General features: G+C 40.0%; 1 protein-coding gene across 2 annotated transcripts; it reads left to right on the forward strand.

Annotated features, from left to right (window-relative positions):
* Positions 1 to 3,220: 3,220 nt before the first annotated feature.
* LOC134491398 (cytochrome P450 1A1-like) lies at positions 3,221 to 22,147 on the forward strand. Of its 2 annotated transcripts, XM_063295131.1 has the most exons (7): positions 3,221 to 3,298; positions 8,234 to 9,062; positions 11,464 to 11,587; positions 14,259 to 14,348; positions 14,713 to 14,833; positions 16,941 to 17,027; positions 19,048 to 22,147. In XM_063295131.1, exons 2-7 carry the CDS (start codon positions 8,247 to 8,249, stop codon positions 19,328 to 19,330), a joined length of 1,521 nt encoding a protein of 506 aa, XP_063151201.1. In that variant the 5' UTR covers positions 3,221 to 3,298; positions 8,234 to 8,246; the 3' UTR covers positions 19,331 to 22,147. The 2 variants fall into 2 exon arrangements, with proteins under 2 accessions (XP_063151201.1, XP_063151203.1); XM_063295133.1 differs by lacking the exon at positions 3,221 to 3,298 and having other exon boundaries at positions 8,198 to 9,062.
* Positions 22,148 to 23,085: the final 938 nt, after the last annotated feature.

Genomic DNA, 23,085 nt, shown 5'->3' on the forward strand with positions numbered 1-23,085 from the left:
GCAGAACATACAAACTATAGAATTCACTGCCTGCAGTTGTGGTAATGAAAGCCAATTGGGATGATTTTAAAGGAGGACCAGATACATTCATGGAAGACCAGGCTTTCAATGGCTATTAATTCTGATGGCTGTTTATTACTTTTTGAATTGTAGGGAACCTGCTTAGGCACAAAGCCAGCTGACTGACTGTGGGCCAATCCCTCTCTCTCTCAGCCTTAGGGAGAAGCAGGCAATGGCAAACAACTTCCGAAATCTTGCCAAGAAAACTGCAGGGACTTCTTCAGGCAGTCTCCAGGAATCAAGATTGACTCAAAGGTACTCCCCCCCCAAAAAAAAAGGGTTCCTGGGAAATTACTGTGGAAGAGGGCTATCATTCTCTAGTCAAGGCCTGTGAGATTCCTAAGCACATCCAAGTGACCACTGTATGCAGCCTCAAGCATCCCAGATCCAGCAGAGTTGACATGGAAGTTGCCATCCTCCAGGTCAATAATTCTAGGAATATTCATCAAATATCATACCAGTACAAGTAGGAGCTTCAGCATAATTTTGTTGTTCTTCTTGCTGTCTAGGTATTTCTAGTTTTGCTCTAATTACAGAGTATCAGCAGTAACTGCTGCAACACAGTATCTTTTATTTGCATATACAAGAAAGATGAAGGAAAGAGAAGTTTTAAATGGTCAGAATTAGAGTTATACGAGTATGTTCTAGTTGGCTGTTTATTTTATTTATTAACTACCATAACTAGAGACCAAAGAAATATCAAAATCAGCAGAAACTATATAATAATTGAGAGAAAGAAAACATTCAAGCAGCTGCATTTGATAGGCGACATACACGTTGGAGACCAAATCTGGTAAAAGTGAGTCAAGCCTAACAGAGACTAATAGAGATGGTCATGGCTAGCAACTCCTAAATAGATATTGATAGAAGAAACAGAGAAAAAGCAGTCAAGGAATATAACAGTAAGTAGAAAAACAGAGTCCCAGATATTCCTAACTATACAGTAAACCCATCAGCTTCTGACAGCCTCGCTATAACATTTGCGATCTTCTTGTATGTTTTAGAACATTAGTCTTGCAGCAGCTGCAATATGTACAGTATAGTCATTGACTGCAGTAAGTGGGAAAGCTTGCTAACAAGTGGTTACTTGGTTGGCGATTTTATATTTTTATTGGTATTTTATCTGCCTTATTGTTATGCTTTTTGATGTGTAATTTACTGATGCTTTATTCTGTTTTTTAAATTATATTTATGGCATTTTTGATGCAAGCTAACATGAACATTATTTGATGCAAAGATAGAACACATATCCAGCTAATAAGTAACTAGCTCCTCATTAAATTGTTTAGGAATTTCTCTTAAAAGATCTAGAAATGCAGAATGGAAACTGAGCTAAACTCTGTCACCTAGAGAGAATGGGTATACATACAGAAAGCGGATATGTATACTTTCAGAAAGGGTAGCAGCACATTCGATGTTTCCTCATGTGCAGAATATCATATACAATGTTATGAGAAATATTGCAAAAGTATTTATTTGGTGTCATTACATGACTTAGAAGGCTATACTTACTCAGTATTTCATGCAGTGTTATACAGGTAGTCCTCGCTTAATGACTGCCCCGTTCAAAGACCTTCGAAGTTATGACAGCACTGAAAAAGTAACTTTACAACCAGTCCTCATGCTGACGACCATTGCAGTGTCCCCGTGGTCACATGATCAAGTTTTGGGCCCTTTGCAACCCACAGGCATTTACATGATCACTATTTGCACACTTCATAGTTTCTGACAAGCAGATTCAATGGAGAAGCCAGCAGTAAAATCTTAAGTTGCAGTCATGTAATGTCTCACTTAACAACCACTTTGCTTAGTGATGGAGTTGCTGGTTCCAATTGTGGTTGTTAAGTAAGGATTACTTGTACATCATATTTCATCCTATATGGTGGTTATTTTTATTTAAGAAAAGTGTTGTGTATGATGTATGACATCCATAATCCTCAGGTATAGATATGGGCAGTGAAGCTATGATCAGGATAAAAAAAGACTGACAAAAGAAAAAGTGAGATAAAAAAGCAGAATGTCAGGAAAAATAACTATTCACCAATACCAGAATGGAACAGCAAGATTATTTTGGAACTAGTTTTTTAACCACAGAGTCAGAGAAGAAAATACAACAAAGCAAATCTGATAAAATTACTATTCTGAAAAAAAAGAACATGCTATAGTAAAACATATATCAATAGCACCTCCTGGTGGCAAAAAAAATCTTAGCAACTTTCAGGGTGAGAATTGCTTTGTAGGAATCGTCGTTCAATTACAGTTCCTAGCAGTTCCTGGGACAGCTGGGAACTGTAGTTCACCAACAGCTGAACCTGGACATACCAGAACCACATATCACTGATTTAAAATATAAAATTAGTAGTACTGTACTAGTCCCAGCTACAAAAAGCTGAAGGCAAATATATATTTGCTGGGGGCTTCAAACTTTATGGTCCCATAACCACCTAAAATGATAAATGAATTTGTGTGGCTCCTTCTAAGAATAAAATGAATGCTTATTCACCAATAGTAAAATAGGACAGCAAGACTATTTTGGGACAAGTTTTTGAACAGTGATAAGTTTTTGAACAAGTGAAGAAAATACAACAGAGCAATTCTGATAAAACTTATTATTCTAAATAATATAATCTAGTAAAATACATAGCATTAGGCTTAGGATTGAGTCAGAAATAGACATTCATTTACTTTTGATAATTAAATGTTCATTTATATATCAAGTAAAATAATGATCCTTGCAACTATGTAAAATAACACCATTTCATTAGAAATAAACAATGAAACAATCAGATTTAAAACTCATTTTTTCAATGGGAATGATGAGTTTGCTTTGGGCATCATTCTTGAAATCTAGATTTTGTTTCTGAGACAGCCACTCATTTCTTATCTACATTTACTTTGGATCAATATCTGCTCTTTATATGCCCTACTGAATAAAATTCTGCATTTGCTGGCAGCTTATAGGGCAGAATGGGAGCAAATACTGACCCTGAACCAGCTTTGGGTACACATGCCCTGAGAGCTGTGCATGAAAAGCTGGAGTCCTGTTAGAACTTGTTCTGGACTTTGCTTGGTCAAGGCAACTGCTGGTTTGTCTAGGCAGGGAAGAGTGGAGTAATGCCAGCAATCCAGCTGTGCATATATAAGCCATCCAGTTGTGTTTCAGGCGTTGATCTCCACTTTGCTTAGATACGACTCTAGCCCAACCCCTTGCTAAGGCACCAGGTCTGGAAAGGCTCAGGTAGGTCATCATATTGGAAGTGTGGCAGATCCAGCTGCGTTGGATCTGTCATTTGACAGGTATTCTCCTTCTTTCTGTCCCCGAACCTTTTTGTTAGGGTTGGGTTTAACAGACAGTGTTAAGCTTACTAGGAGACATGGCCATCACCTAGGGAGGGTAATGACTCTCCACGGAGAGAGAAATCCCTCTTCACATGCTCAGGAATACTGTCACCCACCCCGGCAACCAATCCTAGCCTCATCTCTTCGACTTGTGCAGAAGGATGGACTTTCTCCAGTCGGATTATGCGCAACAAGCAGTCACGCTAGCGAGGGGCCCAAGGCGAGAGCGTTCCCGCGTTTGGAAGGAGGCACTCGAGAGGGTTCCAAGAGCTGCGCCCGTGCGTCATTCTGAGGCAACGTACAAAAAATTCTCCAACGGGAAGCAGCTGGAAGCCTCGCGCACGGAAGACGAGCCCTCGCCAGGAGCCAGAAAGCAGTTGTAACCTGTACTAGCTCCGTTGCACCAAGCGAGTTGGGCTAAGGGGTCCTCGTTTACGGCGGGCTCGACGTTCCTCGCGCACCGCGTCTTGCTTTCCTGGCTGGGCGGGCGCTTCTGCTCAGTCTCCCGCCACGCTCTTTACGCCGCACTGAGCCTGCTGTCGGTAGGAAAGACAATAAAAAGGGGTGGAAAAGGATTTATTTCTCTAAATCAGATCAAAAGGCCTATGAAGTGTAGATGCAGAATTCTTTCTCGCGGCTTCGCGCCGACCTTTGCAGGTTGCCCAGATAATGACAGGCGCTCCAGTGTCCCTTTTGCAAGCTTCCTGGCTGCGTTGCAAGTGGAAAATCCCACTGTTCAGCTTTTTGCAGAAAAGATACATGGGCTTCATTTGCAGGTCGACTCACCTCTCCTCAGGCGGATGCAAAAGGAATATGTAAGGTTTTCTTTTTATTGCCTGAGACAGAGTGACCAAGGAACTTCTTAAGGGTCAGGAGAAAGACTTCTGAGTGAAGACAGTCTACACACATTCTAGGCTCAGCGCTGGTTAATTTAAAAATCATATCTTAGAAAATATATTTAACTTAGAGATACTCCCTCTCCGCATAACTGTAATAAAAGTAATCAAGTTCGATGTGGCAACAACAACAATAATAAAAAACTTGGAAGAAAAGAAGGCAAAATTCACTTTGCATACTAATGTGCAACCTCAGCTAGGCTGGCACCAGTGATATTTATAAGGGCACTAGCACTTGCCTTAAAAAGTCGTCGTGAGTCATGCTAAAAAAATGCACCTTTTTCTCTCTTGAATCTAATCTTTGAACGTCGTTACTGCAAAGCTAGTGCAAAGGCATTTTAACATGATGTACTTGTTTCACTTTCAGACGTTCCACCCTGCAAAAGCCCCAAAACCTGATATAAGTAGACTTTATGAAAATGACCAACTTTCTTTCCATTCTTTCATATTAGCATCAGGGGAAAGCATTTTGGGAGATGTAAATTCTATGAAGTTCCAGTCTTCAGCTCTTTTTTGAAGAGAACTTTCCTGCTGCTTGTATATGAGAAAGAAATTTAGAAGATTGTTTATTGTGAAGTCTTTTCCAAGCAGGAAGTTGTCCAGAATTCCTGGGTCTGAAAATCACTTCTGATTCCTGCTCCCCACCCCGCCCACAGTTTCTTGCTACTCAACTCCCATGAGAAAAGCCAAGATGTCTTTAAGGAATTCTGTATCAGGGGAAGGGAATGATGCCAATAAATACTTCTAGTTTTAGAGGCACAAAAAGTTAAAGTTTGGATCTGTTCAAAGTACGCCATTTGTGCAAGTATTCGTTCCAGTAATGCCAAGTGTGCACATCTATATAGTCTTCAAGACACCTTGAAAATGCAGTTTAAATTGAAACCCAACTGCAAGTGGTGTTTTAGACAAACACCTAATGGTTAATCAATTTGTGTTTTCCTGCAAATAGTTGCTGTTTGTTCTGTTTCCGCCATCACAGAAGCTCCTGCTTTAGCTGGACACGTTCTCTGATTAATTCTTCTTGATATTAATACTCTTCCTCCCTCTGTTTTGGTTTTTCTGCCTTTACTGGTCAAGACTTTGTTTAGCAAGCTGGAGTTGGCCTTGCTTGCCACCTAATGTCAAATGTTGGGTTGCCACATTAGACTAAGCCATAATGTGTTTCATTTAGTTCGGGTTTAATGTAAGGTATAAATCCATCCATTGTGGTCTTCAACATTGCTTATGGCTTAACATGATGTGTCAGTCAAAACATTATGACTTGTGCAAAACCATGGTAGAATTTAGCAATGACTTAGCATGGCCGGCTGGGGAATTCTCGGAGTTGAAGTCCACACATCTTAAAGTTGCTGAGGTTGAGAAACACTGAGTTAGCATGATGGGTGAAACAATTCCCTGTTAAGTCCTGCCTTACAGTCCAGCTTCCTTCTCATTTCTGCCTTTTGCCTCTTGTTTGTTTGTGGTGGGTCAACTCTGGAGGTCTGGGACCTGGACTATATCCAGCCTCCCCATAGTTAAACTTTTTCTTTTCAGGAAAGTAGAAAAAGGAAAGTAGCAGGAATGTAAGAATGTGATAACCTACGTTTGTTAAACTTGCCTGGGAATTTAATTCTAAACTGTCTGTGCTAAGTTAGCTGTTTGGTGATGTTGAAATCTATTACTGCATCTTCAGGATTTGGGTATAATTCAGGCAAAGTATGTGCAGGTTTGAGAGCCAGTCCTGTGTAGTGGTTAAGACACGAGGCTAGAAACCGGGAAACTGAGAGTTCTAGTCCCGCCTTAGGCACAAAACCAGCTGGGTGACCTTGGGCCACTCTCTGTCTCCCAGTCCTAGGAAGGAGGCACTGGCAAACCACTTCCAAAATCTTCTGAAATCCAAGAAAACTGCAGGACTTGTAGGCACACACAAACATTTGCAGGTTTGGGACTCAGCCATAGATTAATTTGAATCCCAACTGTTCAAAGTGAAAAAAATGGCTCAGCTTTAGGAAACATGAAAAAATAATGTAGTGCAGTACTTCTAAACATATATAAAATGCCTTCCTTTCTCTAATGCTCAGCTATATCTAATCTATGTATACACGGGGAATACATTTTTGGAGACAGAAGACCCCTGTTCTTTTAAAAATGAAAGCAAGGGTTGAGGATTGCCTAATTAACTGGGGATGTATATATCTTAGGATGTTTTCCCATTGCTGAGTTGAAATGTTCTCCCCCCATCCTTAGAACAGTAGAAACCCAGAATGACAAGACATTTACTATCCCCACTGCCAACTCCTCAACTGCCTTTATTCCCAGTCACTTTGCATCTCTCCAAGGATCTTGTCCATGCTGAGGTTGCCCTTGGAGTGTGTTGGAATGAGGAATGTGCTGGGATGTGGCAGGAAAAAGATATGGGTAGGACGGGTTATGATTGATTGATTAATTAATTAATTTTCAAATTTTTATCACCGCCCATCTCCCCCAAAAGGGGGACTCTGGGCGGTTTACAATAAAATTAACAATTAAAACCATAAACATATAAAATACAATAAAAACAGCCAAATATAAGTAAAAAAATAAAAATAGATATAAAATCTAAGTAGCGACAGGTGGAGAGGGCTCTATGGCGCCAGCCACTTCCAGGAAGAACAATTGCCCTTCCCATCCCAGGCGAGAATTATATTAATTATATCTAATTAATATAATTATATTAATTATATTGTGCTAGTGCTCTGGAGGCTAAGCTGTGAAACATCTAATAGTGTACAGTTTATTGGAATGTATGTTCTCTGACACAATGTCTTCCAGCATGTTGGATTAGAAATCCCATTAATCCTTCGCCACCATTGTCAGTACTGGCTGTGGATAAGGGGAGTTGCAGTTGTTAGCTGTAGGCAGGGGTTTCTTGACCTAATGGGTGGAGAACCCTGTTCCAAGAACCCTGTCAAGAAAATAAAACTGCATGCAGGTCTTCAGAAATTGCAAGTGTCTTGTATGAAATTTTTCCTGAACATGTGGAAAACCTGCTCACAAAGATGAAAAAAGTGGTTGTGTTATATTAAGGACATTAAGGAGTTATCCAATATGTGTAGGCAGAGGTTCTGAAATTTCCAGGTGGATGGATAGACACCTTTTAATCCTAGAAGGGCAAAACTGAGAGAATGTCTAACCTAATTAATTTATTTCAGGGTTTCTTCACATATTTCCCTCCCTCCAAGAAGTAGAATCTTTTGTGCAGAAGGAAGTTGATTTATCTTTTATTACTGTGGAGGGGGTGTGAATCTGAATAATTCCTTCCTCCTTATGCTAATTCTGAAATTCTAATTCTGTATTTTTTTGAGTGAATAAGATCTGTCAAAGGACACCAGACAGGAGCTGAAACAGCCTAGGGATCTTTCCTCTCCCCACTCCTAAGAGTCTTAGGGAGAAGCAGTTGGTGTAGAAGAAAGTGTTGTGTGTACATTGGAATTGAGGCAAAGAGGAGAGTTTGCTCTTTGCTAGAAACCCCATGGCATTGGGGCTTTTCTTAGAAATTTAGTAAGAAACCAGAACCTATTTGAATGCTAATGTTGTGAACCTCACACTTTATGCTCCAATCTCTCTCTGTGTGTGTCTCTGTCCCACAATCCTCATCTGTCTCTGTCTCTCTCTCTCTCTCTGTCTCTCTATCTGTCTGTCTCTTTATCTCTGTCTGTCTGTCTCTCTCTCTCTCTCTCTATCTACACCTGTATGAACTTATATCTCAGAAATATCGTTAGCCTCCAGATACTTCATTCCAAAGAAATTGAACTCTGAGTCAGCATTGTCACCCCTCAGACAATATTCAGAATTATTTCCTAAAAATTGGAAATGGATGCATAGGCACGTAACACTTTCGTAACTCTGTATTGTATATCCATACATTTGTCTGACAGGCTTTTGAAAAGAGTTTCAATTTCTGGCATTTTCCTTTGCAGATCCTTTCTGAAAATGAGTTTTGCAATTGAGGAAGTTTCCTTTTCAGAGGTGATGATTGCTTTCTTTACTATAGTATTAATCTTAATCTATGTACGATTTTTAACAAAGAGCAAACAACCACTTCCACCAGGACCTTGGTCACTACCTATTTTGGGGAATCTTCTCCAGCTTGGAGAGAATCCTTATGTTTTCTTTGATCAGATGAGGAAGAAATACGGAGATGTGTTTCAGATACAGCTTGGAATGGTTCCTGTTGTGGTTGTTAATGGGCTGGATGCTGTAAAACAAGTGCTGCTGAAAGATGGAGAAAGTTTTGCTGGCCGACCTGATATGCACACCTTTTCTTTTTTTGCCAATGGTGAGAGCTTATCATTTTCAGTGAAGTTTGGAGAGAGTTGGAAGCTGCAGAAAAAGATTGCTGTCAAGGCATTAAGGTCACTTGCCAAGTCTGAAGCCAAGTCCTCCACTTGTTCTTGTCTTCTTGAAGAGCATGTTTGTGCTGAGGCATCAGAACTGGTAAAAACTTTTTTAGAACTCTCAAAGAAAGGGAGCTTTGATCCTGTTGTGGTGACAACCTGTACTGTGGCCAATGTTGTCTGCGCCCTCTGCTTTGGCAAGAGGTACAGCCGCAATGATGAACAGTTTCTGAGTGTGATTAAACTGAGTCATGATCTGATAAAAATCACAGGTGTCATCAATCCAGCTGATTTCATACCATGTCTTCGTTATCTTCCACTTCCTGCTGCAAAGGTTGCTCGCGTGTTTTTTGGAAAATTCAATAACTTTGTTGCACAGCATGTGGAAGACCATTATGTCACATACGATAAGGTAAGCTTTGAACAGTGGGAACTGAAAACAGTTCTGTATTGCTTATAGTTCCACTATATGCTTGGGGATTCTACAGGTAGTTGTCGCTTAACAACAGTAATTGGGACCGGCAACTCTGTTGCTAAGCAACACAGTTTTAAAGCGCGATGTCACGTGACCATGCCAACTTAGGGCAGTTGTGGCAGTTTCGGTTGTCATTAAGTGAACCCTGAGCAGTTGTTAAGCACAACATCACATGGTTGCCATTTGCAACCTCCTGTTGGCTTCCCCATTGACTTTGCTCGTCAGAAGCCAGCAGTGAAGGTTGCAGTGATGATCGTGTGACTGTGGAGCTCTGTGACCATCATAATTGTGAGCTGGTTGCCAAACACCCGAATAGTGATCATGTGACCATGGGGACACTGCAGCCACCGCAACTATGAGGGCTGGTCATAAGCCTCCTCGTTCAGTGCTGTCATAATTTTGAATGGCTGCTGAATAAGTGGTCACTAAGCAAGGACTACCTGTATGTATAAAAATAACTAAAAAAAATACAGAAAGTTAGCTAAAGAACATTATTTCCAAGTTAATATATTACATTACTGTTTATTGTGAAATGGCAGAAAGGTGATCAAGTTTTGAATTCACATACCACCTGAATGTGTAAGCATTGGGTTTTTTCTTACTATTAAAATATCTCTGATGTCTACAGAATAATGGTAGGAGGTTTTTTTACTTCTCTGCTATCAAGAATAGCCCCTAAACAATTTTTTTCCTAGAACCCACTCTCCTCTGCTATGTCTTGGACCACTACAGATCTGCTCAGGAAGAGGCATCCATCAAGTTTTGTTCTTTTTCTGGCAAAAGCATTCTGACTTCTACAGTAAGCCTGCTCTCACTAGCAGAGGGATACATGACCTCCACCTCTTAGACCAAATGCAGCCAAGAAGGTCTCTGTAGATCCACTGCATAGATATTAAGCAGCTCCTGCTCCATTAGCCCTCTTTTGAAGGTGCTCCCCTGGCTGATGGGAAGAGTAATTAGTCCCTGTCTCCACTTGTTCTTCATATAAGGAGCAAGTTTGGGAACAAGCCTTCCCCGCATGGTTCTCCATCTAGTAAAGGGTTTCTTCTTCTACGCACAGGATAGAAGCAGGAAGCAACTGCTTGTTTCCATCTTTGAGAAGAATGGGCTTACCCTTTCTGAAACTGTACCTCTTCGATTATCTGACCTGTGGAGAGTAAGAATCCAGCATTTGAGTTGGTGCTTTACCCATCTACTAGCAGAATAAAAAAAATTTTAATTTTATTTTAATGATTTATATGGCTGCCCACCTCACAACAGTAACTCTAGGCAGCACACAAAACAAAAGGAAATTAAAACAATCCAGTAATAAACGTCCAAGGTCAACAACAACAACAAAAGCCACAGTAGCTAGTATTTGTTCAGTCACCATTGTTTCTTAGCTTACTCTTTCTTAGCCTGCAACTCCTCATGGCTATTGATGTATTTATTTAGTATGCCTTCCATTCCCAAAGGCTCTTTAATATATTCTATCTAGTGTGGATTGACCTATGCATAGTATAGCTGTGACCAGGTCACAGCAGAGCTACTAAAATCTTCAGGGGCTTGTTGTTTATTCGTTCAGTCGCTTCCGACTCTTAATGACTTCATGGATCAGCCCACACCAGAGCTTCCTGTCGGTTGTTGCCACCCCCAGCTCCCCCAAGGTCGACTCCATCACCTCTAAAATATCATCCATCCATCTTGTCCTTGGTTGGCCCCTCTTCATTTTGCCTTCCACTCTCTCCACTCTTCAGGGGCTTAGACAAACCTAAAAGCAACCTGATCCAAAGAGATCACAGAGTTCTCTGCTTGTACTAGACATTTCAGGGATTGTCCATTCTTCAGATGGGATCACAGGATCAACAGCTGTCTGTGACAGCTAAACTGCAACTCTTGTTTACCTCTTTGTTCTGTATATTTTTTTGTAATCTACCCATAATTTCATCATCTCATCTCACCTCTGCTACAAGTGATAGGACCTTCATCTGCTTTCCCGATACATCTGGAAACTGAAAGCCTTCAGACTGAACTTCCTATAACCAAAAAACTTATTTTTGACTATAAGGAAATATCTCAGAATTATGTAGTGAGAATCTGCATTTCAGTTCTATCTCTTCTTGAAGTCAGAATATCATCATTCTAAGAAATGTACTGTACTATTAATATTATTGATCATTAATATTCTTTTTTTCCCAAAAGAATTTCTCTTGGTAGATTCTAAAGACCTACACTTGTCTTACAGGAAAAATAACATAAATTATCTCAATATAGAATTAAACAAATTACAGCTTGCAGAGTGCATAGTGCGAGATCCTTAGATGAAAATAGCATCATATATTTTGTTTCCTTCCTTTAGAATATTTTCAGAGACGTCACTGATGCCTTAATTAATGTTAGCAATGAAAGAAAAGCAGTTGAGAAAACTGTAACCTTATCAAATGAAGAAATAATAATTACTGTCAATGACATCTTTGGAGCTAGTAAGTATTACTATTTTTTCAATACTTTAAGTGAAGCTATATTTTGGTGTGTACCTTTTTGGATAGAGAAGATGTGAAGAAATTGTAGGAGGACACCCCCTCCTGAGTTCTTGTTGCTGGGTTTAGCAAGTATGATTTCAGAGTGGTGAAATTCAAAAGAAGGATGGATGACACCAGTCTGTCTCTCTAACAATCTCTAAGCTCATCCATGTGTGTGAATCTTGTACTGAAGTTATAATGAATGAACTTAATACTGTGGCTGCAACTGAACATCGCCTATCTCACTTCAGCATTCAACATGAATGTTACATCATGACAATAAGAGCCTGAGCCTGGTGAAACATAGTTATTTTTCCACTTTTACTGCATCTGCTGATAGCTGACCAGGGTGACTTGCTCCTTGTTGGGCAGGGATGGGCCTGAGGATCATCTTTTGAACCATTGTGAAGAATATTCTAAGTATCTGGCTCAGATTTGCTTGGACTTAACTCCAGCCGGGCTGGTCCAGTCAAGATGCCTGAAGCACAGTCATGCTTGTTACCTGGGAAGAATTTGACCCTGTAATTTCTGACGAAATAGACAGGATCCTTGGTACTTTGTATCTGGCCACCTTATAAGATCCTGGTCCCTCCCAGCTTGTGAAGGCTGCTTGGAAAGTGATGTGTGTTTAGGTCACTGGCCTTTTTGAGAAGTGGTGGTTCTACTGGCCTTGAAAGAGGTGGTGATATACTCCCTCCTCAAAAGACCATTGGTGAACCTTAACATCCTGGACAATTATCATCCAGTCTCCAGTTTCCTAGGGAAGGTTCTTGAAAAGGTGATTGGGTTGCAGCTACAGATGTTATGGAGGTAGTGGATTATCTGGATCCTTTTCAGTTGGGTTTCAGGTTGGACACAGAGTGGAGACAGCATTAGTCCACTTGTTGATGAGCTACCATCCTGGTCCTCCTTGATGTCACAATGGCTTTCAAAACCATCAACAGGTTGCAGGGAGTGGGAGTGGAGGGCACAGTTTTATGGTGGCTCACCTTTCCCGATGGTTGGTTCCAGTTGGTATTGGTTGGAAGGAAGAGGTTGAGCCGGAGGCTCCTAATTTGCAAGGTGCCTAAGGGTTTGACATTCTCCTCTTAACATTTATTTATTTATCAATCAATCAAATTTTATCACCACCCATCTCCCCCCTAAAGGAGGGACTCTGGGTGGTTTACAATAAAACAAAGTTAAAATTCAATATAGTTATAAATACAATAAATACAAATGTAAATAAGCAATAAATATAAAAATGTGATAAAATCCAGATGGCTGAAGGTTCTCCATCAGTGAGTATAAAGGGCCATTCTAGGGCACTAGCCATCCCCAGAAGTGGCTATTCCCCTTTCCGCTCCAGGCCTGCTGGCAAAACCAGGTTTTTAGTTTTTTACGGAAGTCCAGGAGTGAGGGGTCCTGTCTCACCTCCAGGGGAAGAATGTTCCAGAGGGCAGGAAATATTGAACTGATGACCATTGGGAAGGTCATCCATCAGTTTGGGCTCAGGTATCATCAGTATGCTGATGACGCTCTGTTGTATGTCTCAAATCTGGGCCAACCAATCAGTGCTGTCAAGGTCTTCTGTCTTGAGCGCTGATGGTGAGCAGGAGGGGGCCCCTATTCGGGGGGGAAAACGCATGCGTAGTAGTGAGGAGTTGAGCAGTCATTCAAAGAGACACAGAACAGACCCGCCTTGACTTTTGGGGTTTATCTGTATGGGTTTTCTCACGTTTCTTCAGTTAGGATTTTCTGTCTAATGTAGCAGTAATAAAACACTAGAGACTTATTCCTCGCCTCAGCGTGGTTCCTGACTGTTAGGACATCTCCAAGTTTCTGGAGGCTGTAAGGATCTGGGTAGGGAACTGTAGAAGAATGCAGAGATATTCTTGTCAGAGGAATGCAAGAGTCGTTAGGCACTGGTGCTGCTGTAAAGCCCTACATGGCATATGACCTAGCTGTCTGAAGGACAGCCTTTCCCCTGTAATGTCTTCCTGTCCTGTTTATTCCAATTGTGTTGGCTAGCGTCAAGTCCCTTCAATTAAGCTGTGTCACCTAGTGGGTCCCAGAAGGTAGGCCTTCTCTGTTGTAGGACCTGCTCTTTGGAACAGAATTCCCTGCAGAGATCCTCATGGCTCCCACCTTGTTCATTTTTAAATACTCTTTAAGTAATTGGCCTTTCTTTCAGGCTTTGTGTTAGATTGATGAAGGGTGCTGGAAGCTGTGAGCAATGTAAATCAAGAGTTTTTGCTACCTGAATGATCACTGTTTTTATTGCTGTGGCTGCTTTGTACTATCTTGTTGTTTTAATTTTGCAGCACCACCCAGAGTCAACTGGAAGGGACTGGCCTACAAATTCAAGAATGAGCCTATAAACCTGAATGTATTTATTCATTTATTTGTATAATTTCTAGCCCACTTTTCACTAACATACAGTCCCATGTTGCAGTATTGACAGTTAGGTAAACTGCTAAAATGAGCTATCAAAAATAATTGATTTCTGATTGTGGAAAAGCAGTTTCATATGGAATCTGTCCTTTAAGTTTTCAGTTGTAATTAATGTACATTTCCATTATAAGCTGCCCATGTTTCAGGTACTAAGTTCTAATGTAGCTGCAATTCTAATATTGTTTCATTTCTTTTCCAGGTTTTGGTACACTGTCATCATGCTTTCAGTGGATATTTCTGTACCTGATAAACAACCCAGAAATTCAGACAAAAATTCAAGAAGAAATTGGTAATGTTGCTTCTGAGTGATTTAAAATAAATAAATACCAAATGCAGTGAAACCTTGATTTACTAGATTTCAACTAAATGGATTTCAACTAAAATAGAGCAAGTTTCTGGACAAATTTCAGTTTGCATAGTGATGTAAATAATATTTCTTTCCATTTGTGTATTGATATCATCTGGCAAATGACATAATTTGCAACATACAACTGACATCGATCGCTGCAAGGACATACTCAGATTTAATGGGAATAATGGCCACCCCCCCTCTCCAACTGGTTCATTATATAGAGTTCCACTGTAATATAAAGATTGAAGACTTCAGTTGTGAAATAGTTCGTGTTAAATAAGTTCTGTTTTATTCTTTGAAGATGGAAACATTGGGATAAGACCTCCAAGGTTTGAAGACCGAAAAGACTTGCATTATATAGAAGCTTTCATCAATGAAGTCTTCAGGCACACCTCTTTTATTCCATTCACCATTCCTCACTGGTAAGAAGTAACATTGGGGAGTGGGTTTGTTTATACGTTGGCAAGTTCTGCTAGTACTGTTATTTGATCTTCTACATGGCATTGACACAAAAATCCCCTATGATGTGAGATTTCAGATTGTCAAAGAAAGGGAAAGAAATGCTGGATGAACAGTGTTTATTATTACTGAATTTCTGCAGAATGCAATGACCATGACAAGGATAGAAAGGATGCTATCATTTTTATTTCAATGAATGCCTTACAAACTGAAATATGCATAAGAAAGATGTGGCTAATCAAAAGGGAAATGCTGGGACACTAATACTCCAGGATCTGATGTACAGAAATGATACTCTGTTTGTTGGAGACTGACACTCAACGCTTGTGAGAAGTTACAGTCCTGAATAGTGTCGTACTCTTACTTTGGACACTAAACAGAGTGCTGAGAGTATACTGAGGTACAGTAGTAAGCAGCAAAACATTAAAAACAAATATTCATAATATATTAGATGTAGAGTGTAAGGTTAGCCCAGCTCACAGTGAATGCTAGCAGACATCCATTGTAGTTGAAGGAAAAGGTAAATTTAGTAAAAAAATCTATGAGGATAGGCAAGCTTCTCTTCTACCTAAACTACATCTGAAGAGGGGGAAAGAGAGAGAGAGAGAATTTCCTTTGTCTCTTAAATATTGAGACTCTTTTAATTCAGCATAGGCCATAGGAAACCCTTCCCCACATCTGTCTCTCACTGTTTGTCCTAATGGTAAAATAGCCTCATAGGTGGAAAAAGATGATGCAGCCTCTAACACAATTTTGTCTGCATCCACTGAATCCTTTTTATTCATTCTATCCAAAATCTTTCAGTAGACCTGCTCACACAGCCGGACTTCTCTTGCCATGCTCCTCCCTCTGTATCCCAAAAATCTTTTCCAGAGTTTCCCCCTAGTATATTGGTTTGGAAGGACTGCAAGTGATTGCAAGGGGAAGATAGAATGTATTGTTCCAACACTGGCTATTAGATAGAATCTTGTGTCCTGCAGAGTGCTGAAAGCACAATCAGTTTCTCCTGTCTCAAGTGTTCTAACCTTATAACTCTAGGATGCAGTCCATTATTATTGCTTTTGCTCTTATCCCAAAAGTCTGTTCATTTCTGTTGTCCAAAAGAAGAGAATGTGCTATTGCAATAAAGTAACCAGTATGTAATATTTTACATTCTCCCCAAGATTACAACCCATCATCACCTTGAAAGACAGTGCACATAGTAGTCACCAGGTTGCATAAAGCCAGAGTTACATAATTCTGACATTATGTGGGAAGGTGAAAAAATGATGGCTGCCATGTGTGTGCATGTGCAAAATGGTGACTGCCATGTAAATGCATGTTGTGTACCATATTTTCATTTAGAATGTGCATACAGTATCTAAGTGCAGTACAGAGAATGCAGTACAAAGTAGCCCACATAAACTATAAAACAGTATAACAAACAGTTTGAAACATTATTCAATCCCTGCCCTATCATAATTTAATTAACTGCCACTGAAAAGAAAATTTATCAGCTTTATGAAGGACCTGGAAAAAGAAGCATTTTTACATCTTAGGAGATCAGACCCCCAAATGTAGTTCAAGGGGAAGTTAGTTCCAAAAAGTAGGCCAGAGCTAGACAGAAGAAGGTCTGAAACCTAAAGTGCTCTTCAAATAATGGGGCGTTCCTGAATGTGCAGACTGGGAGGTCAAGACCAGCAATTTAAACAGCTAACACTCCAGAAGCCCCAACCGATGTAAAGATTACCACAAAAGGAGAACTAGGAGTGAATCACCAAAGTCCAGAACCACACAAATTGCACCATTCTGGAACCTTTGGGCAGAAAGCAGAGCCACGAAGGCCAGACAACAAACTACTGCAATTGTCTCCACCTTTTAAACTATTGCCTGAACCTCATGAGAGGACAGTCATAGCAATAATTATGATATGCACACAGGGATGAATTCTATCCTACATATGCCCTCCTACATTTATTCAAGGTTATTTTGTTCAGGTATTTGAAGGCACCATGGAATAATGTTAAATGATTGTGCCAATCTGGGTCACCGTGTTGGAGTAAATGCTGTTTTGTTTTTAATATTTTCTAGTACTACCAAAGACACCGTTCTCAATGGGTACTATATTCCAAAAAATACCTGTACGTTCATTAATATGTATCAAGTTAATCATGACGAGTAAGTACTAGAAGAAGGTAATAATAGTAATAGCAACAGTGGTATTAGACTTGTTTACTGTGGTTTTTTTCCTTATGCTACTACTGTAGTCTGCGACCCTATTCTAAACAGTTATGAGGACTTAATGACCCACTTTTAGCTATTACCTGAGCTTCGTGTGTGCACAATCTGACAGTAGTAGTTGTAGTATGTCCCCAACGTAGTATATATGTGGATGGTTGTACAGATATTTGTACTGAATTCCAGGTGACGCACTAACCATTTTCCCCAGTAAATTGGAGCACATATCTTTCTCTTCTTCACAGCTTCTTCACAGAAATCAAATTCACCCCACCTTAAAGCATACTGTGTGTATTTTCTCAGGTGATTCTGTAACCTGTTGGAGTACAGAAAGATTCATCTTTTGAAGCTGGTGCTATATTCAGCTCTTCTAAGCACTTCTCTTAAAAACATTATTTGCTTTCCTCCCTTATCTCATGTACTTGCCTGTCCAACCATTCCCCCTTGTTTTTGCAAGACTTTAATTGATGTACTTTTATTAACTAAAGCATCTGTTTCCTGCTGCAGCTTCTGAAGTAACTCTTCAGCTTCCTAGGTCAGCACACCCCTTCATGTTTTCCTCTTGTTTGTATCTCTCTCAGCCCTTTTTAGCAGTTTGCAAAGTGTTAGATACACAGATGTTTCATGCTTTATTGCAAACTGGGAGTCATATATGTGCAGAAGTTTAACGACTGCAGGATACAATTACCCAAAGCAAGCAAAGAAGCAAGCAAGCAACTGGCCTTTTGTGGTCCACATTTTCATCGTAATGGACTTTTTGCTGCTCTTTTCCCACACAGAAATGGGAAAGACACCTGCAGCTGGTTTATAGAATGGCCTGTTGTGGTCGGTGGCCTTTTGCTTCCTGCCCTGTCAATTTCAGCCCTTACAACAGTCCTGTGACCATATAACTGAAAGAGTCTCCCTTCCAAAAATACAGGGACATGTGCCCACCCACTGAATGTTGCTGTGACTCTTCTCCCGATTTCATGAGGAATGATCTGGTGAAAGGAGCATCAAGCCCCTTAGCTGCAGGGGAGAATGGGAGAAGCAAGGTTCACACAGACTTTCTCTGACAAGTTTAATGCCAAGCATTAGGGCTTAGAGTACAGAATCTTGAGAAGTGAGATAGGAACCCACCACTCACTGTCCTTTATCAGTGAGGTCATTAAGATAGAATCTGTTCAAAGCTTTTGAATCTCTTTCTCCTTGGAAGTTTGCATGAGGGACTAAGAATCCATTTCTTTAATAGGCCAGTAATGGGATCTCCCACCTACTGATTGTTTCTGTTTAGAGATACTCTTCTTACTCAGCCTCAGCACAATTTCTTACAGGGAGCATTGGGGAAATCAGCTCAAAGGAAAATGGCTCTTTTCCCCACAGGGAAGAAATTGTGGGGAGGAAAACTCTGGACAGGGAAGGGCATATGCATCTCAAGCTCTGCAAATAGAAATTCATATTGAGCTGCTTTTAGATGATCCTTGAAGTTACAGTTAGGCCATTTCTCATTTAGTTCTGTGATGGTTTCTAGGGATTATTTAGACCAGTTTTCTCCCAGGCTTCATGTGTTGGGCATTAAGTTAGGGAATATGGATTTAGACATTAGAGGTTTTGCCTGTGTCTCTCTGCTAGTGGTGCTGTTGATAAAGTTCTTCTAGCAAGACCAAATCTTTGCTTCAGACATGATGACATTATGTAAATGCCATGATTATATACTTGGGTTCTGATATCTAATGCAAGTTCATAAGTCACAGCATTGGCATGATGACATTGTCTTGAACATTTCATCATTTTCTTCCTGATAGACAGCCACGAGGGTGTTGCTTCTCTCATTCTCAGTTATGGTCAAGTGATTTTGAAGGCTGGTGGATTTAAGTTTTGAAATCAAATGTAGTATGCTTATGAACTCTTTTTGCTTCTCTTATGAATCATATTTTAGTTTCCCGCTTTTTCTTTCTACACTCATTTATTTCTGTTCCAGAAACTTGTGGATAGACCCTGACTTGTTTAAACCACAGAGATTTTTGAATGAAAATGGTGAACTCAACAAGAGCTTGGTTGAAAAGGTTTTGATCTTTGGAATGGGGCTCCGAAAATGCTTGGGAGAAGAAGTTGCACGTAATGAGATCTTTGTTATCCTCACCACTGTCTTGCAGCAGCTGAGACTGGAGAAATTACTTGAAGATCAGCTAGATATAACACCAGTATATGGACTGTCTCTTACACCTAAACCCTATAGAATTTGTGTGTCAGTGCGTGCTTGACTTGAAGAAGAATATGAGGAAGGAACAGCTTTGCTTTCATCACCTACTGATTGTGTGAAATAATGTAATACAAAGCTGCTGTTTCAAAGTTAATTTTTTTCCAAATGCATTGGATGTCAGCTCCTATCTCTCTAATAGAAATAGAAAGCCCAACATATCTAAAGGGCATCAATTTCAAAAAGGCTATTATAAAGTCAGCCTATGATTGTACAGAGTATTTGTACTTATAACTATGCTGTTTTATAAATCATACTTTTATCACTTTATGCTTATAATGTGAGATTAGCTGGATGTCAGTCCTGGTTTGTCATTAATAAGTTCCTTGTACATCTTTCTTTCTTTCCATGCTAGACAAATAGCTTATAGAAGAGGGACAATTCAGATGGGAAATCAGCAGTATCATAGCTTGATATATCATGTATCCAAAAATCGACTTTTAAACATTTTTGTCAGCTGTGCAAGGTAGTCAGACAAGAAGTACACTCAGGAGTGCTAGCTCTATCTTTACTGTAAGGTTACATTAACAGAATCTTCCAAGTCTGAAAGTACCTCTCCTGTCCCTCACTTCTACTCTCCCGAAACTAGGGAGGGTCCCTTCTGATACACTTTCACCACCCCTCTTCCTTCAGTCTCAAATTTCTAGGCTGCGGCTCTTCCTCCTGTCTCCAAGATCATTCACACACACCATTACAATTTTAAAAGATGTAGGTGATCCACTCATGGAATTCCAGATGACACGCCCATTTTGGCTTTCAGCTGCTGAATAAACTTGTTTGAACAGGAGGTAATTCCATTCTCTCATCTTTATCCTGATAAGATTAGATGGATAAAAGTTAGAAAAGTAAAATTTATATAAACATATTTTCTAGGTCTTATACTAGGCTTCTTCTCCAATTATGCACATTCTAACATCCAATTTCATGGGCATAGCAGGCTTATAGTCACTGAGTGATGGTATTATATGTTAACATGAAGGGAGGGAAGATGTGTACAGAGCGAAAAATGAGAAGAGGGACAGCTATATTCTCATGCTATGCTAGAGAATAAGGTTCAGAAAGAATAAACCAAATATGTAATGTAAAATAGGAATTTTACATAAAAGTTCAGGGAATGGGAGCCTCTATATGTAACTGCGGGACTGAAACTTTTCCAGCAGCTGTATCATATGTAGGCAGTATCTTGTCCCTTCAGCCTGATGCATGTGAAGATAAACATCTGCAGAGGGAAAGAGAAATTCTGGCATCTGCAGAAATAATAAAGAGGTACACTGAGATCTCATGGTTTAACTGAAGGTAATTATCAGGGGTTGTATGTAGACAGACAGTGTTTAGCCTTAAGGGTTATGATGTCTAGGGTTAGAAACCCTAACCCTAGCTCACTCATACCTGTGTACTCTACTTGAGTTGTTCGGTAATGAGCATATATAAACCTCTTCCCACATCATTCTGTGGGCCTAAATTATACCACAAGACCATGATACCTTCTTGAACAGGCTGTCAGAGTTAGGATGTGGGGGCACTGTACTATGGTGGTTCCTCTCCTACTTGGAGACCATTTCCAGAAGATGGTGCTGGGGGATTCTTTTCTGCCGCATGGTAGTTGCGTTATGGAGTCCCTCCGGGACTCATTTTATTCCCTATGCTCTTTAACATCTACATGAAACCCTGGGAGAGGTCATCCAAAGTGCCATCAGTATGCAGATATCCAAATCTACCTTGGGTGAAGTGGTTGGTATTCTGAACCAATGCTTGGCAAAGTAATAGACTGGATGAGGGCCAATGAACAGACTCAGTCCAGACAAGATGAAGATACTGATTGTGAGTGGTGGATCTGTCCAGTTGAGTGGTGCCCTGCCTGTCCTGGAGGGGTCTGCATTTACCTGAAGTGAACAGGTTTGCAATTTGAGGCTGCTCCTAGATCTATCACTTTCATTAGAAGCTGAGGTGGCCTTGGTGGCCTGGAGTACCTTTTATCACTTTTGGCTAACTGCGACCTTACCTGGACAAAGGCAGCCTCACAACAGTTACTCACACACTCAGTAATTATGTGAATGGGTTGGATTATTTCAATGTGTTGGAAATGAGGCTGTCTTTGAAAATGGTCCAGGAACTTTAGATCAAAATAGAGTGGCTAGACTGCTCATTAGGACTGGCTGATACAAATATATTATGCCAGGTCTTCACCATCTACAATGGTTGCTGGTCCATTTCTGGACTCAGTTCAAAATTCTGGCTTTGATCTTTAAAGCCATAAACAGCTTAGGACCAGATTACCTGAAGGAGTACCTATCCAGACCTTGAGATCATCTAATGAAACCCTCTTCCAGATCTCCTTACCAAAAAGGGTGAGATGACCCTTTATAAGAGGAAGAGCTTTTTCTCTGGTGGCACTCCGTTTATGGAATTCCTCCCCAGAGAGCTTGACTAGCTCCCACATTAGCATCATGTTAGCACCTGATGAAGATTTTTCTGTTTTCCCTGGCTTGTTAACTGGCTTTTACTTGTATTTTACTTATAATTTAGTTCATACTGTTTTAATTTTCAAATGACCGCTTGCAGCTTCCTAGTTTATATGGTGTTTTTATTTTGCATTTTATTTGATTTTATTGTATACATTTTTATTCAAATAGTATTTTTAGCATATTTTATTGTAAACTACCCAGAGAGATTTGGCTATTGGGTGGTTTAAAAAGTATAATAAATAAAAATAAATACCATGGGAAACTGTTTCCATCAATGAATACTAGTAACTAATTTTTAAAAACACCCATTCTATATTGGTTGTACCTAACTTTGAAATAAAATATTTTCAACTGTGTTTCTCTGGTCTTCTCAGTAAATCCATCTAGCATTGCAATGTCCTTTCCGTGTGAAAGATGCTCTGTGCTACCTGTCTGTACACAGCTATTCTTACTGCCTGTTTGACCCTTTTAGAGCTATAGGTATGGATGTATTAGGGTGCTGAAGTCAGAGGCTTCCACAGGATCTAATGCTTCCAACATTGGCACCATCTTTGCTGCACATGCTTCTGGTTGCAACCATCTGGAACACTTGTGTGGTTTTGGAACCAGGAGCTTGATGGTTTTGTTCATTACAGAGCATGTGAAATATGTGGAGAATTGAGCAGCTGCCTTTCCTGCCAAGAAGAATTCAGAAGTAGCAGGAGAGGAATTTCTTAATAGCATCCATTTAAAATATGCCACACTTCTTTAAAAAGTTTATTCAGGCTAACAAATATCAAGAAATTGGTTGGCTAACTGCAATTAGTGAATTTTTTGCTGCTTTTGTAGTGTCCTATCTCCCTTGCAAATCAAAACAAACGCCAAGGTTAATCTTGGCGAGGCAGAGCCTCCTATGATATAATGTGGTTTTAACAATGCGTCTGTCTAAAGCATTTAAAGTGCTGTGGATTTCCATGTAGCAGATCTGCAGAACAGTCCTATGTTCGTTGACTTGAAAGTTTATCAAATTCAGTGGACTTTACTTCCAGTCAGTGTGTTGTAGGTTTGCGGTTGAGGTCTGTCAAGGATATGAGGACTAAATGACATAATCCTATAGAGTTCTAAGGACCATGAGACCATCTGGATTTCCTTCTCAGGATGGACAGAAAGCTTTGTGGTTGAAAAATTCCAACATTAAATTTGTTAGGGTTTAATATGGGAAACTTCTATTACGGGAAAACCCTGAAAGAGCTTTATTTGTTAAACTTAGTTTTGCTAAAGAAACAAAGTTTAACATTTTACTGAAAAATAATGA

This window comes from Candoia aspera, chromosome 2 (assembly GCF_035149785.1).
Source record: "Candoia aspera isolate rCanAsp1 chromosome 2, rCanAsp1.hap2, whole genome shotgun sequence".
NCBI lineage: Eukaryota > Metazoa > Chordata > Lepidosauria > Squamata > Boidae > Candoia > Candoia aspera.

Excerpts from the sequence above, each read along its gene's own strand:
- LOC134491398 (XM_063295131.1), top strand. The coding sequence starts at position 8,247 with ATGAGTTTTGCAATTGAGGAAGTTTCCTTTTCAGAGGTGATGATTGCT. Across the intron at positions 11,588-14,258 it reads CAATGACATCTTTGGAGCTA|GTTTTGGTACACTGTCATCA; the intron begins GTAAGTATTACT and ends TTTCTTTTCCAG. Across the intron at positions 17,028-19,047 it reads TATCAAGTTAATCATGACGA|AAACTTGTGGATAGACCCTG; the intron begins GTAAGTACTAGA and ends TTTCTGTTCCAG.